At 41.0% G+C, this 15,498-nt stretch overlaps 2 protein-coding genes across 3 annotated transcripts in view; one reads left to right on the top strand and one right to left on the bottom strand.

The window, feature by feature from the left end:
* Window positions 1–1,057: 1,057 nt before the first annotated feature.
* Window positions 1,058–8,729, bottom strand: BBS10 (Bardet-Biedl syndrome 10). 2 transcript variants are annotated; one of them, XM_029285926.1, is made up of 3 exons: window positions 8,539–8,729; window positions 2,408–4,230; window positions 1,058–1,076 (listed from the first exon to the last, which is right to left on the bottom strand). In XM_029285926.1, coding segments are annotated over exons 1-3 (2,016 nt in total). In that variant the 3' UTR covers window positions 1,058–1,074. The 2 variants fall into 2 exon arrangements, with proteins under 2 accessions (XP_029141759.1, XP_015680674.1); XM_015825188.1 differs by lacking the exon at window positions 1,058–1,076 and having other exon boundaries at window positions 2,225–4,230.
* A 1,912-nt stretch (window positions 8,730–10,641) lies between these two features.
* SQLE (squalene epoxidase) overlaps window positions 10,642–15,498 on the top strand; it is a 23,154-nt gene continuing 18,297 nt past the window's right edge. The window contains exon 1 of the mRNA XM_015825187.1: window positions 10,642–11,524. Within this exon, the coding sequence (XP_015680673.1) occupies window positions 11,243–11,524 (282 nt within the window). The 5' untranslated portion in view covers window positions 10,642–11,242. The remainder of the gene's footprint in view (window positions 11,525–15,498) is intronic.

Genomic DNA, 15,498 nt, shown 5'->3' with positions numbered 1-15,498 from the left:
CCTTTGTGAGTTAATCCTACCATGTCCTGTCTCAGGTGGGCTATACAGATTTTAGGTGTCTTTTGTCTTCTTGATCTCCTAGCTGGGGCCTTTCTGATGGTTTACATCTGCATTTGTACTCTACTTGGGACAGAGAAGACTTGGGGGCAGGGTTGGTTTCTGCTTTTAAAATCCTTTTGAGGAAATATATTTTTCTACCCTTTTAATATTTTAATATTTTCCTATTAGGTATAACAACGCAGAAGTATGACAAAGGCATACTCTATCTGATGCTANAACGATAGGATTGAAACATACACATAATTGTACATATAATTGTATATATAATTGTATTATGTAGAAGAATGAGGTGTATATAGAGGTTAAGGATGATGTATTAAGTTTTTGTATCACGAGAAACAAATTGTTAGGAATATTTACTCTGGAATGCCACGTATGTCCATTTTTGTTTTAATTGTATTATAAATAAAAATTTGGAAAAAAAAATATTTCCTTCTCTGGGGAGCTGACTTTCCCCAATTTAATCTGTAAAAGGCAGTTACACTCCATAGGTTTCTATATATTTTGCTGTCAGGACTCCAGTATAAATAGGTAAAACATTCTCACATCCAGTTTTCTCTTTCAGACAACTAGATGAAATGCTAATCTAGTATTTACAATTTCATTTGCCCTTCATGGAAAAAAGCATTTACTGGTATGTGATATGTAGGTAAGAATAAAACGATTTATCAGAAAACAGTAGAAAACAAGCAATCTTTTATTATTTCAAACATATTTAAATTCAGAAGATATGAAATATTTCATAATTATATACAAATGTCCAGGTGAGAATTTCATCTATCTCTAGATGGTGAATCAATTTATAACTAAGTATGTATCTAAACCCATACAACCAGGTGAATCATGGTTCAGTTACTCATGTTTTAATATGCTCTATGAACACGTTTATTCTGTACAGGTTACTCACAGTGATTAATCCAATATTGCCAGCTCTTTCTCCATAATTCTGAATTAGATGCAGTCTAGTTTTCCTAATTATTTGCTGGCATTTCATAAATTTTCATGATGTGGATCTCCTATTAATGGAGAAAAACACAACATCAACCCAATCAGATGAAAGTCAGTGGCAGGTAAAATATGTCCCTACCTTTACACACTGAGAGGATACATTTGGGGGGAAAAGGGGGAAGCAGTAATGATTATATTTTCCCTGAAGGACAAATATTTCTAGAAGTGGTTCCTTATAAAGTAACATTTCACAATACTAAATTTTCGGAAATTATGAAAATCTAGCTTTCCCTGTTTTAAGCTTCCTCAAGGTCAAATAACTAGAGAAACCTTGCTTAGGGTTATCGCATTCAGACTAATCAACATTTTCCCAGCAACGTCATTCGTGTACTACCGACACTGAATGCTTTTCCAGACAAAACAGATTCTGAATAACTTGGGAGTTCCAATGCTGTGGAAATGGGGAACTTTGATTTCTCCACAGCCAGGAAACAATCAAATACATTTAACCAGGAACTTAGAAGAGCTTGTAATTGAATAAAGCTGTATTAGCTGTGGCTAATCCTTGAGTGACTTGTGGCCAGTCACATTCTCTCAGTCAAATTTGAAAAAATTAGAGTGATATGGACACTACCTCAAGCATCTAGAACAGGGGTGTCAAACTGCCGGCCCGTGGGCCGGATGCATCATCTGGAAGCCGTGCCCACCCCATTGCCGGCGATACGTCTTGCTACGTCACGTGACGTCGCGAGTTTGACATGTCTGATCTGGAAGAAAGTCATGACACAGATTTAACACACAAACTGAACAAATGCAGAGCTGGTATGTTTGACACCCACCCCCTAAAGGTTGCCTTTATAAGGAACCACTTCTGGAAATGGGTTCATATTAATTCTTCAGGGAAAATATAATAATTACTGCCTCTTATTTTTTCCCCCCCAATGCATTCTCTCAGTGTGTAAAGGTAAGGACATCTTTTGTCTATCACTGATACTAGTGTGAGTATCTAATGCCCCTCAGTTCAAATTTGATTTTGATCTATACTGCATGAAATTTGAGGCAATGTAAATAAACTTGGGGATAGTTCTTGCAAAAGCCAAGTATTTGGAAGTCCTTATTAGTAATCAGAAATCTGAATAAGGAAGAATAATATGGTTATAGTATTTCTCTTTCCTCTCCTTTGGGGGTCCTTTCACGAAGAATTAGGGGAGAAAAGAAGAAAAGTAATCAGACAAGACGAATGAGATTCCCTCCAGGATACGAGGAATCTGCTTTTACCCATCGACTTCTGAGTCGCTCTCTTCAGCCTTCTGTGGTAGCCTTTTAATGCTAATAATTAGATCAACACTAAGCAACTGTGCTGCACACTGAAGCACAGAAGCTACTAAGTGGTACTTACAAGAAACTGATTCTAGAAGCTTTTGATCTGGCAGAAGCTGCTGATTGCTTTTGAGGGCACTGGTAACTTGAAGACAGAGCTGAGGAAAGGCATTCCTTTTTTGTGTCAGGCAGAGTGTTTTTGGAATACTTAGCAATACATCAGCAATTACAGAACAAATGATGGATGTAATTGATGACCGGCATTGTTTTGCGTAGTTAGATAGATAGTAATGCAACAGAATTTCAAAGAGCCCTCCTACTGGCAAAACTGCTCCCGGTTCTATGTAAGAGTCAGAATCATTCTGATTACCCCTTTTATCGTTCCCATCATATTTAAGAAGCCTGGCACAACTGACTGTACCAGCTTGCAGCTGTACATTTTTATCAACTGTATTATAAGCAGGCTGATTATCTTCAAGAGGTTCGGTCTCAGTCATTTGCAACCTTTCTTTTTGAAACGTCTGTTTTAAAGAAGTCGCTCGACAGCCAATTAACTCATCATCCTTTTTCTGGAATAATGAGCGCTTAGTACCATGCATCACATCAACAGAAGGCGTGACTATGCTCGAAGAATTATAACTGGACGATGAATGGAGTAACTTTTCATCTCCCACAGAAAAAGATGCAGAGCGTTTCTCCATTTTAAGCCCACAAGCTGTAAGGTGCTTGGTATTGGTTTGAAGTTCTCTCCAATCATTGCGTTCCTGGAATAACGGCTGATGGGGAGATAAACGTTCCTGAGTTTTATTTCGACCATTCAAAAGACAGTGATTTTCCAGTTCTGAGTCACAGTGCTGAGACAGATGAATTGCTGTAAACATTTGTTGTAGCATTTTGAATGCTTCACGAAAAGCAGACGCGTGTTGCTCCGTAACTCCATGTACTGGTCCACAGAGAATCACACAATGAAGCTGGATGGTAGAGGTTTTCCCAAAGCCAATGTGAACAAATCTTTTGGTCCCAAGGTGGAAGGGCTGGCAAAATTTTGCTACAGCTGTTTGAGTGATTTCACTCTTAATGTCATCCAAAGATGGTTTGAAAGGTGAAATTCCAGTAATCTTGCAAATAAGAGAGATTTCCTCCATCAACACGCAATCTACAATAGATATGCCATTATTTTTTGCACAGCGATGAACAATAGCATGCTGTTTTACACCTGACAGTATTACTTTGATGTCATTGTCTTGCAAGTGCTGTAGAAGAGCTTCGGTTCTTTTTGTAATCCAGGTTTCTGATGCCTTGAATTGACCTTCCGCAGTTATGACAACTTCTATACCCAACTCAGATACAGAGGAATGAATAGGTTCTGTTATTATTATAATTCTTTTGTCACCATCTGCAGGACAGTATACTGCAAAGTCTCTGTGAAGCAGTAAGCCATCTAGGATCCTGGAATCTGAAAAAGGAAGGCCTGTCACAGTGGTATGCAGTTCTGCAAAACGTTCATTCACCAAGTATAATGCCTCATTCTGCTTTTTACCAGCTGTAACTTTGAAGTAGAAATCACATGCCAAATGAGTTAGGAGCTTTTGTCTATTAGTTCCTACTTTCCCACAAAAATAAGGTTCTAACATTAACTCCATATTTCGTCTTACATCTGAATCAGAAGCAGAAAAGATTGACTGAAAATGTTTCTTAAGGTCCCATGTCATTATATGGTCCAGGATGTTTGTTTGAATCTTCACAAGAAACTGAGAAATGTGTTTCAAACTGCAGTCTTTTCCTTGATCTCTTTTATTAAGTTTTTCAAATTGTCGTAGTAAATCAGAGAGCAGAATGATAAATGTTTTAGCGCCATCTCCAAATAAATTGCAGTGTGTAGAAATACATGCTATCATAATTCTGTTAAAACCAAAGAAGAAACCAATTGTTAACTTAAAAAACTTTATTTCAAACATCTGAAGTATCTAAAACTCTCCAATTTCCACCCCAAAAGAGAGTTCTTGACAAGACCCACATGTATCTATAAAAGATTGCTAAACACAATTATCTTGTTTACATATGAATCTTCATGCTATGATTTCATGATTTCAAACTGAAATTAATCCCTTCTAAGCATATCTGTCTTTGAAAAGATTGATTAGTTTGGAACCAGCAGAGACTAAGCAGAAAAACAGATCTTGGGGAATTGTTGAATAATTAAATGAGAATTTAAATACAAGATTTCATTCAAAATAGCAGGGAGGGATTGGAAAAATAGCAGGGAATCAAATATTTGGCAACAATTATTAGCATTCCTTGGAAAACATGATTTCCTAGATTGCTTTAGTTAAGCAATATATGCAGCCCAAAGGGTGTTTACCTCTGTTCTGATAGGAAGAAATGAGAGCATCAATGCCAATACTGCGAGGTCCTCAATCTAATGTACAAGAGGGTTTTTGTCCAGCTTTAACTCATGTTCCAGTTGCAGGCATTTCCAAGTCTTTGAATAGCTTCAAAAATGCTAATGTGGTAAATGAGTTGTTTTTTACTATAACACATTAATTTCTGTTATTAATATTTCCATATTACCTAAAGCCGTATAGCAGGGATGTCAAACTCAAATTTCATTGATGGCCGCATCAGCATTGTGGTTGCCCTCGGGGGGGGGGCGGGTGAGTGTGGCCAGGGTGGGTGTGGCCTACTGTGTGGGTGTGGATGGAGTGGGTGTGGCCTGTTGGGTGGGCATGGCCAGTTCTACATCGTTCGCATCAAGGGTGCCTGTGGGGGCCTGGGCAGGAGTGGGACAGATCTGAGGGTCTCTGGCAGAAGAGGGTGGGACCGGGGCAAGTGCCAAGGCATGGTCCACTGGAGGAGCTTCACTGCCTGCTAAAACCCCTCCGCCGGAGCCCATCAAGCCAGATATGTGAAGTAGGCGAGGGCCATTTGCTGGCCACTTCCAGGCGATGGTGCATTTCTTCATTCCTCACAAAGGGTGACACCTCCCCAGCATGCACCCAGGGAGCAGGGCCGACACGGCAGGGGCTGGTTCTTCGCTGTTTCCAGACGGCCTTGTGGAGCTAAGACTGAATGCGTTTCAGCATAGATGGCCACCACAAAATTGTACATTGGCTCCCGGCCGGCCTGGGCCAGGCCAAGGCAGTGGGGGCCATTCCCTCACTGTTTCCAGGATGGCTTCGTGGGCCACATGAAACCACCTCACGGGCCGCATCTGGCCTCCGGGCCTTGTGTTTGACATGTCTGTCCTATAGAATTAAGTGTGCTATAATTTATATTAAGAAAATAAATACATAATACTATATACTGGTAGTATCACGCTGTGTTAAGAAAGTATTTTCTATATTAGCCCAGTTGCTCAATAGTGAGAAAGCATATAAATTTAATAAATAAATAAATTCATACACACATACATTTGGAGTATTTTGCTTTAGTTAAAAAAGATGATAAAGAAAAAAATAGCAAGCTTTTGTAATTTTTGCCTCAGGCAAGCCTGAAATTATAGGTAGTAGTTACAGCTCATATTAAGCTTCCTCTATGAGAGAAGAAGTCCAAGTTCTGCCTTGTAAGTAGAGATGGTGAAATTACTTTCCTGTCAGCTCAATCTTTGGAGCTGGGTCTTGTGTGACAACTTGTCCATTCCTGCTTTTGAGCAGGAAAGATTAGTTTGTGTGAGTGCATGTTATATTGCTCAGTGGCTCTTTTACCATACAGTGATCTATTTCCATCTTTCCTTGTCTTTGGAGGCAGAATAATGTATGTTAGATCTAAATATCTCCCCAGGAGGGGTAAACATAAAAATTTAATAAAGAATTGTGAAGTCCTTGGTGCTCAGAGCTTGTTGATTATTCGCAGACTTTTATTGCCCAACTAGATAACATCATTACTGCTGGCGATTCAGCTTTGAACTACATATATTCTCTTCTATTAATAAAGAATATAAAAACAGAAAGCATTTATTTATTGAAAATATTCTTTTCTCATCAGTGGAAAGCGATCCTTTCAAGGGATTGCTTCCAAGGGAAAGGGCGCTTAACAAATATGGAGTATAAATAAATAAAAGAAATAAATATATTACTAGCTAGATTTATTAATCCTATTTTACTATTGTGATTGTATGAGTGTATGGCTTTGTATTTATTTTATGATTGGAGCAGCACAGGAACAGTGTAAAATGAATGATGCTCAAACAAGACACTAAATATGAACTCCTAGCTCACAGAGCATATTTACCGTGATTCACTTAATCAGTTTATTCAGCCAAACTTTCTAGGTTTGCATGGCATAATCTTATTTGAAGCTGCTTCATTAACCACGTTCAATCACATAAAAATAAGTTTCATAAGGAATATAAATATAGTGTACTTTAATATATACTTGGGTTGCATACTAAAAATGATCCCTATGTGACTGTCAAAGAAGCAGATTCAATTAATAGGCAAACATTTCATTTGCATGGCACGAGACATAATCTAATCCCAGGTTTGCATCACAGGAGAGGATAAAATGTGGTTAGCTAATGGTCCAGAACTCAGCTGAAACTAAAATAACAATACTGCAAAAATGATTTATCTGGTTTTGGCTTAACTATAATCATTTATAAATCATGGTTTGTGATACGAAGTGTAGGGGGAAACAAGGGCTTGGCACCTACATGACCTTCAGGTGCTACACATTTCAAAGCAGGATGAGGGAAGAACAATTTTCCTGCTCCACTTTCAATGCCACTGGGCTTAGTATCCTTCTGGACCATCTCTGATGGATTAGAATGGGGGACATGGTCTTACAGATGCTCTTCTCCTCCTTGAAGGTAGCAGTTACACTCAAAGGAGGGACTATCGCCTCCCAAATTCAGCTGTTGCTTGATGAGATGGCAAGTCTTGCAAGGAAGGCTTTTGCAGTTGCATGTAGTATGCCGATGCTGGCCATTCTTGGATTGGAAAGCCTTGCTCACAATCTCTCACACCCTAATCATTTCCCAATTGGTTTACGGCAGTGCGCTTTATATAGAGTTGTCCATGAAGAACATTTGGAGGTAGTAGTGCAGAATGCAGCAGCCCAAGCAGTGAAGGGAGATACCTGGGATCTTCCACTGGCTGAATCATGGCTTCCAGGCATGATTCAAGATAGCAAGTTTCACTCCGATGGCCCTAGGTCAGGGGTAGGCAACCTTGGCTCTTTTATGACTCTTGGACTTCAACTCCCAGAATTCCTGAGCCAGCCATGCCCCACACTTTCCAACTCCCTTCCTGAAAAAATCAGATCTTAAGCTGTTGGTTGATCTCCGAGCTTGGCGATTTGGCTGCAAACGTTCGCCAAGCTCAGAGATCAAATCAACAGCCTAAACTCGTTCGCCCAGCTCAGAGATCCAATCAACAGCCTAACTACCAACCTGAGTTACAGTACTAATATTCAAATATATCTCAATATCAGATCTTTCCTAATCCTCCGGAGCTTTGGGAAATCCGACAAAGCCTTCCTGGAAGGTGACATCCTATGAAGGTGAGGTTCACCACTGCATGGCTTTTGTACTAAATGGCTTTGATCCCGATTTTGTAATTGTTGATTTTGATATTTTTATGCACGTTTGGGGTTTTATTTTCTTTGCGGGTCTTATAATATTGTATTCTATTTTCGGATGAGACCGCTAGCTTCAGGATTAGACGATCTATCAATGGAACTGGAAAACCAATAAAAATAACGGTTGCTGGAATTGGGTGTGTCTAGTTTAAAGAAGAGAAGGATGAGGGTGGACATGATAGCAGTGTTCCAATATCTCAGGGGCTGCCACAAAGAAGAGAGAGTCAAGCTATTCTCCAAAGTGCCTGAAGGCAGGACGAGAAGCAACGGGTGGAAACTAATCAAGGAGAGAAGCAACAGTTAGAACAATTAACCAGTGGAACAACCTGCCTCCAGAAGCGGTGAATGCGCCAACACTGGAAGTTTTTAAGAAGAGACTGGACAGCCATCTGTCCGAAATGGTGTAGGGTTTCCTGCCTGAGCAGGGGGTTGGACTAGATGACCTCCAAGGTCCCTTCCAACTTTATTATTATTATTATTATTATTATTATTATTATTATTATTATTATTATTATTTAAGCCTCGCCGTCTCTTGTTCCCGTTGTCTGATCAGCCAAGCCCCAGGCCAGCCTTTCCGCTCCCCCGCAGGCCGCAAAGCGACCAAGGCCACAAGTTCGACCCGAAAGCGGCTACCTGGCCGTCGGCGAGTCCACATTCAGGGCCTCCAGCACACGCCGTCCGTCTCGGGAAAGCAGGACCTCTCCCGTGGGGCGGGTGAGCAGAACCTGTCCTCCGTGGGGGCCGAGAGACCCGCGGACCACCCCCGCAAGGGCCGCGGCCTCCTGAACCAAGCGGCCCAGCTCCAAGCGCACCGCGGTCGCCATGGGAACCACGGCCCGACCTGGTCCAGACACAGAGAACGGCCGATAGTGGCGTCACCACCGCCCGCGCTCGTGATTGGCGGGACTTGGAACCCTTCGGCGGAGTTGATTGGTGGAACTTAAACTGGGGTGTTTTTTTTCTCCCCCCCCTCGTTTAATTCTCCCGAGCGAGTCTCCTTGTGCGTGAAGTCAATCCTCGCTGTGGCAGTGGCGGTCATCTTCCCCTTTCTCTGGAATAACGTTGTGTGTGTGTGTGTGTGTGTGTGGGGAAAAGGTTTTCCTCACATATTCAGGAGCCTAGTTTTCGAGAATGGCTTCAGTCCATATATCCTTCAAAACACTGATTCTCTCTTGCCTCTCCCCCCCCCCCCAGTTCCTCTACAACAGTGTTTCTCAGCCTTGACAGTTTGAAGATGAGTGGACTTCAACTCCCAGAATTCCTCAACCAGCCATGCCGGCTGGGGAATTCTGGGAGCTGAAGTCCACCCATCTTCAGGCTGCCAAGGTTGAGAAACACTGCTCTGCGATGATATCGGGGGATGACATCTTTAAGAAATTCCGAAATATCCTGAGGCGGTTCTCGGAGGAGCGCATTCCCACCCACCCCCACCCCCTTGAAAGTCGAGCTCTTTTGAGGGATTTCACTGTCCGCACGCGAGGGGGATGCCGTGCGCGACTCTTTGTCCCTATGACGACGAGTAATCCTCGCTCGCGCGCTCAACGTCACATCGCACTAGGCTCCTGTGGACCGGTTAACCCCGCCTCTTTCCCCTTCCGATTGGCCCGAGCTTCATGAGGCCATCTCGGCCTAGCGCCACCGATTGGCCAGCTGGGGCTGAGCCGCGTGCAGCGCGGCGTGCCAGAGGGGCTTGGAAAAGGCGCGAGTCATTAGCATAAACCCTTCCCCCTTCTCATATGGCCTCCGCGCTGCCCCGCCTTTCCCGTCGCCTCAGAGCGCGCCTCGCCGGCTTCTCCTGGAAGCATCCTCGGCCGCCCGTTCGCACCTTCGGCGCGGAGGTGGCGGGAGCCGGAGCGAGCCCGGCGGCTTCGAGACAAGCAGCAGCGTTGGGTCGTCCCGGAGGAAGACGAGCCCTGACGCGGGGACCCAGAGCTTCTCCTCCCGTTTGAGGGTGGGGTGGGGGGGGGCGTGAGAGAAAAAGGGGCGCAACCTCGAGCAACGGAAAGAAGACGCGAGTCGCCTTTTCTGCTTGTCCCCTTTGGCCTTTGGGGCCGAATCGGAGACGAGGCGGGGTGTGTGTGAGGAAACCCCCCCATCCCATCCCATCTTCTCCCTCAGTCTTCGGCTATTAGATGTAGGTATTTTAAAGCCTCTGCCTGGCTGGGTCAAGTGCGGGCTTGCTTCCTACCCATTCCTATAAATGCCGGGCTTGCTCCCCCCCCCCCCGTTCAGCTTTGAACTACTTTTCCATCATCCCCAGCCCTCATGGTCAGGAACCTGGATGGGACCAGCCCAGGGGGAGACTGATGGAATATAAGCTGATGCTTTCCATCTGGGCCAGAGGATTGGCCTCACCCGGTTTGAATGACAGCTGTTCTTTGTTTTTTTTTTAAATTAAATCTCTGTTTTTTGTTTCAGGATCTTGTAAAATATTTTGAAAGAAGAAGGGGGAAAAACCCACCATGATGGACTGCAGCATTTTTCTCATACTGGCTTGACTGGATGTTTTACTTCCTTAAACACCCAACAGGGACAGGCAGGTTATTTTAGCTGCCACTCTTGGTGGATGAAGGGTCAAGTGCCCTAAAATTTATATATATATATATAAATTTATATATATATATATATACTGGCCCAGCCCTACAGACTGTTCAACAGTAAGAAATAAGTGGTACCGTTCTCAAGGTACATCCATTGTTTTGACAGAGTATCTGCACTTAGATATTAGATATTTTTTTTCTGACCAAAAAGGAATTTTGAATCAAATGTGTGGTACAGAAAAACAATTAGGATAAGGTGAATGAGCTTTACATTACTGCAGTTTATGGACACAGACGAAGGCATTTTGAGAGAGAACGTGGCAGGAGAAGTTTCGAGCTTATATTTGTGTTGTGCAATAAACACCTACAAGTGTTCTTATTAAAGCAAACTAGTGGTCCTTGAAAGCTATGTTTGCTCAAACTATCCTTCGATTTCTGAAATGTAACAAGAACCTTCTTTATTCTTAAGCAAGCGTGAAAAACTGTATTTGACAGTATTCTCCATAGCCTCTGCTAAAACAAATGTTGGAAACCTGTGCCCTGAATGGCATATTGTAGTTTTGTACAGTATATTGTTACATATATAGTTTAGATTGTGGCTAGCAATCCCAAGTGGAGTAGGACAAGCTTTGTGTGACAAAATGGTTCTTCGTGAAATACAGTGCTCCTACAAACGCCTTGAAGTTTCCTGATTGCTTTGACTCTGTATAAGCTTTCTTATACATGTCTTTTTTGTCTTTATAAAATCTTTAAACAATTTTGTATATCTTTGGACATATAAAAACAGAGCACTCACAATGTGGACTTTTCTGGGCATTGCTTCCTTTATCTATGTCTACAAAAAATGTGGAGATTTGCTAAGTTATGCCAACAAGGAGATGCTCATTTCCACGCTGGTGTTTTTTTCTCTTGGCTTGATGCTCTCTTACTGGTACCGATCATGGGGACCCCAACCGCAGAATAAGCAGCAGCCTCATTGTGGAATGTTTTCCAATTTTCTTGCTGCCTTGCCATTTGTTGGCTTTTTCTGGACTAAATCCCATGCTGATTCTACGGAGAAGAAGCCAAAGATCAAAAGGGTATGTTATTTTATTTGAATAGTTTTAAAAGAGAACAGTCTTACAAATTTGTGTTTCAAATTGCAAAATTCAAATTGAAGAACAGATTTTAGATGATTTTACTACTATAGAAGTATTCACTTATATAAAACTTTATATTTTTTAATGTTTTATTGATTTTCTAATTTTACATTTAAGTATTTAAAAAGCAACATGGCGGCTGAGTTAATCGATAATTCACTGACATACAAGTATCTTTCGTACAAGTCTCTAACTACCACATTAAATATTTCTTCTCTTTTCCCCTTGGTATTTACTTTCACATGTTTAAAGTAATACAATTCTTATTATATCAATTAAATAAAAATAACATTCTTACATTTATCAATAATTTTTAGCTTATATATATCCTGGTTATTTTAACATTCTTTATAGACAATCAATGTCCTAATTAGTTTCTCCCCATTTTTAGTTTCCCATTAATATTTAAATTTAACATTTAATGTTTATAATTTCCAAGTTTTAAGTAACCAAAGTTCCCTATCACAGTTCATCACAAAGTCTAATATTCAGGATACACGTCTTATCTATTTAAATATATTCTATTTCTCACCATCTTACATAATCTAATTAATAATACAGTATAACATTCTTATTTTCTATTAATTTCCAAACGTCTTGAATTTAGTAACCAAAATTTCTCTTGTTTCAACATCAAATACTTCCTCTCTTTTTCTCTTAATGTCTACTATCTCATATTTAAGCTAGTACAGTTCTTATTATATCAGCTAAATAAAAACATGTTTATTACATTTATCAATACATTTTAGCTTATATATATCTTAATTACATTATATCTTACATTCAACCTTTATAATCAATATTCAGATTTAACTTTTAATATTTATACTTCCAAGTTTTAAATGACCAAAGTTTTCTTTATCTCAGTTTATAACAAAATCTAGTATTCAAAGTACACATCTTGTCTATTTGAATATATTCTATTTTGATCCTCACTATTAAGTCAAAACCCCAATTTTCTTCAGCTTTATTGTAGCTTTCTTTGCAAACTCGCCTTCCATATCTGTGCTTTTAAGTCATCAAATAGATCTCCTTCTGTTATTATATATATTGTTTGAGATAAAAGAGGCCATCTAGTCGCCATTTTTTTGGAAGGGCTAACAAATTGTCTCTCTATTTTTCCATCTCGATGTAGTTGTCCTGAAATGTTTATCTTCCCTTCAGTCTGTTCTTCTTGATCCTTAGGTTTCTTCTGGTTTATATAGAGAGTCTTTTCCATTTTCAGTGTTGTCAGTCCCTTTTCTGGGTTTTCTATTAACTTATTTGTTGATCAGTTGGGTCTTCTATCATAGTATTTGATTGTTCCACTTCTTCTATTATATTCTGTGTAGTTGATTCTTTAGTTGTAATCAAAGTTTGGGTTTGTATATCTAGGCTGACATCTTGTTTTTTTTCTGCAGCTTCTTATTTCATCAGAAGCTGTAAGAATAGTTTCATAAATTGCTTTCAACATAAAGAGAATCTGTTCCTGATCTTAATCCATGTTCTTGTAGTGGTGTGTTAAATTAAAAGCTTTACAATTAGAGAATGAAAATAATTTTGTCACTGAATATAGAACACAGCTGGGCTTCTCACAGCTGATATCTACCAAGGTTGCAAAAGTCTTATCTATATTCTGGGCTTCAAGCCAAGTTTCCTTTAGGCAATAAGAAGTTGTACTATCAGGTTTAGCCACATACCGTTTAAGATTATTGTTGTTGTTGTTGTTGTTGTTATTATTATTATTATTATTATTATTATTATTATTATTATTATTATTATTATTATTAATCCACGCTGCTTTATAGGTGCCTGGTGGTAAGTTTGACTTCGGCTGTCTGCAGCCTAGTGACGGGCCATATTTTTATGGCTGGTCTTTTGTCCGCCGGTTTGGAGGGCTGCCCCGGATCGAACGGAAGGGCTACCACCCTCCCGCGATCAAGCGGGGGTCCCCTCCTTGCTTGTTGCCCCTACAGGGTGACTGTCAACCCTTTCCAGGGTCCCCTAGCGATGCAAAATCAGACGTGGAAGACGAAGCTTGCCTTCCAGCGGCCGCGTCGGCAAAGTGGAAGTCCTTCACTTATATAAAACTTATAAACTTGAAACTTTATGTTGAATTTGCAGAATATGTCTCAGTTATATAATTCTAGCACTTCAGATCCCAGCCAATTATTTCAGCTTGCTAGGATGAGGTCTACAGTTACGGAGTAACAGGTACATTCTTTTGAAATATCAATTATGTACACAAAGCTGCTACTAGCTTACCTATTTAAATTCACTTGCAAGTAAGTCCCCTTGGTTGAATTTGTCACAAAGCAGTCACATTTTACCTTGGTGCAAGGTCCCCCAACCCTTGAAACCACACCCGCTCCAGTCGGCGGAAAGACCTCTCCCCACAGAACCAGTCCCTGGTGTCCAATAGGTTGGGGGCCACTGCCTTAGTGTGTTTTAAATTATCATTCAATATCATGCATTGTATCAATTCATTAAATCATGAACACATAAACCATGTATGTCTGCGTGTGAACCTAGCCAAGCTTTTCCCAATGTGATTTTCTCCGGATCAACTAGGATGACAATTCTAGGAAATAAAAATTTTGCTGGGAACTCTAGAAGTTGTCCCAACTTGTACCCTTTTAAAGGCACACGGGAGCATAACTAGTCAGGGTTGTCAACCATGATGAATATTCAACTGGCTGTTCTTGCCTTTTCATTATATGGATGTGGCAGTTATTGCATTAAGAACAACAAAGCCTGTGTTCCTCGTGTTTCAGCACCTTGTAAGTCCATCTGTAACAAGCGCATTTTAAAGTAAATTCAGTCAATAAATTTGTAATTAGTGAACTCTAGCAAAATAACTTTTATCGGAAGTGCTGAAAACTAAATACAGTATGGCAGGAAGCCATTTTTCATTGCTTTTGAATTATGAAAAATTTGTATTTTTTTACATGCAATGTATCTATTCTACCGCTGGTTGTTGCAGCCACTTGTATTTTTGTTGACCCGGACTTATTTTTCCCTCTGGTCGTATTATCCAACATAATGATTGGAACTTCCGCATTCGCAATCGGCGGGACGAGGGCCACCTTGAGCATGAAGAACATATTGAACACCATCCTGTACCTCATGGCCTGGGAAATGCCATTGCACGAGCATTAATTCCAGCTATAGGAGTTGGTTTGATTTATAATTCTATTATAGAATTAGGTGACTGGACAGAGGAAATGTTTAACCACACCATACTGGCATTTACACAACTCAATAAGGAACAGGGAGAGATACGGGAGGTAGGGGTACAGAATCGCCAAGCATTGGATATGGTACTGGCTGCAGAAGGTGGGGTGTGCGCTTTAGTTCACTCACATTGCTGCACTTTTATAACTGATTATCAAGTTAATATTAATCACACCATCCATCTCATGGAGGAAGGAATTAAGAATTACCCTAAAGATCTGAAGATTTTTACTGATACTGTATGGGGGGGGGTCTTCAATGGTATATTCTCATTTCTTACCAGTTGGCTCCCAGGATGGGGATGGTTTAGGGAATTATTCATTGGTCTTCTCTTTGTAGTATTCCTTGTTCTTGTTTCCTGTTGTGTCATTCACTGCTTTCACCTAATCACCTCTGCTTGTCCTAAACCAGTGGTTCTCAACCTGTGGGTCGGGACCCCATTTGGGGTCGATCGACCATTTCACGGGGGTCGCCAAGCAAGGCTGTCCGCCATTTTTTTTGTCCATTTTTTTTGTCTGCCATTTTTTCCCCCTTTTCCGGCGGGTGCCTTACCTCCCTTGGGCTGGGCCAGCTGGTGGTCGGCCTGCTCCGTCTCTGCCGCTTGCCAGCTACGCCTCGGCCGGCGCAGGGGGCGGAACCACGCATGCGCGGCGCTCCCGGGCAGGGAAAGTCCTCGACTTACGACCGGTTGGGTAGTCCTC

This window comes from Protobothrops mucrosquamatus, unplaced genomic scaffold (assembly GCF_001527695.2).
Source record: "Protobothrops mucrosquamatus isolate PMUCROS unplaced genomic scaffold, P.Mucros_1.0 scaffold2536, whole genome shotgun sequence".
Classification (NCBI taxonomy): domain Eukaryota; kingdom Metazoa; phylum Chordata; class Lepidosauria; order Squamata; family Viperidae; genus Protobothrops; species Protobothrops mucrosquamatus.
Note: the sequence above shows the minus strand (reverse complement) of the source record. Positions and strands in the feature narration are given on the sequence as shown.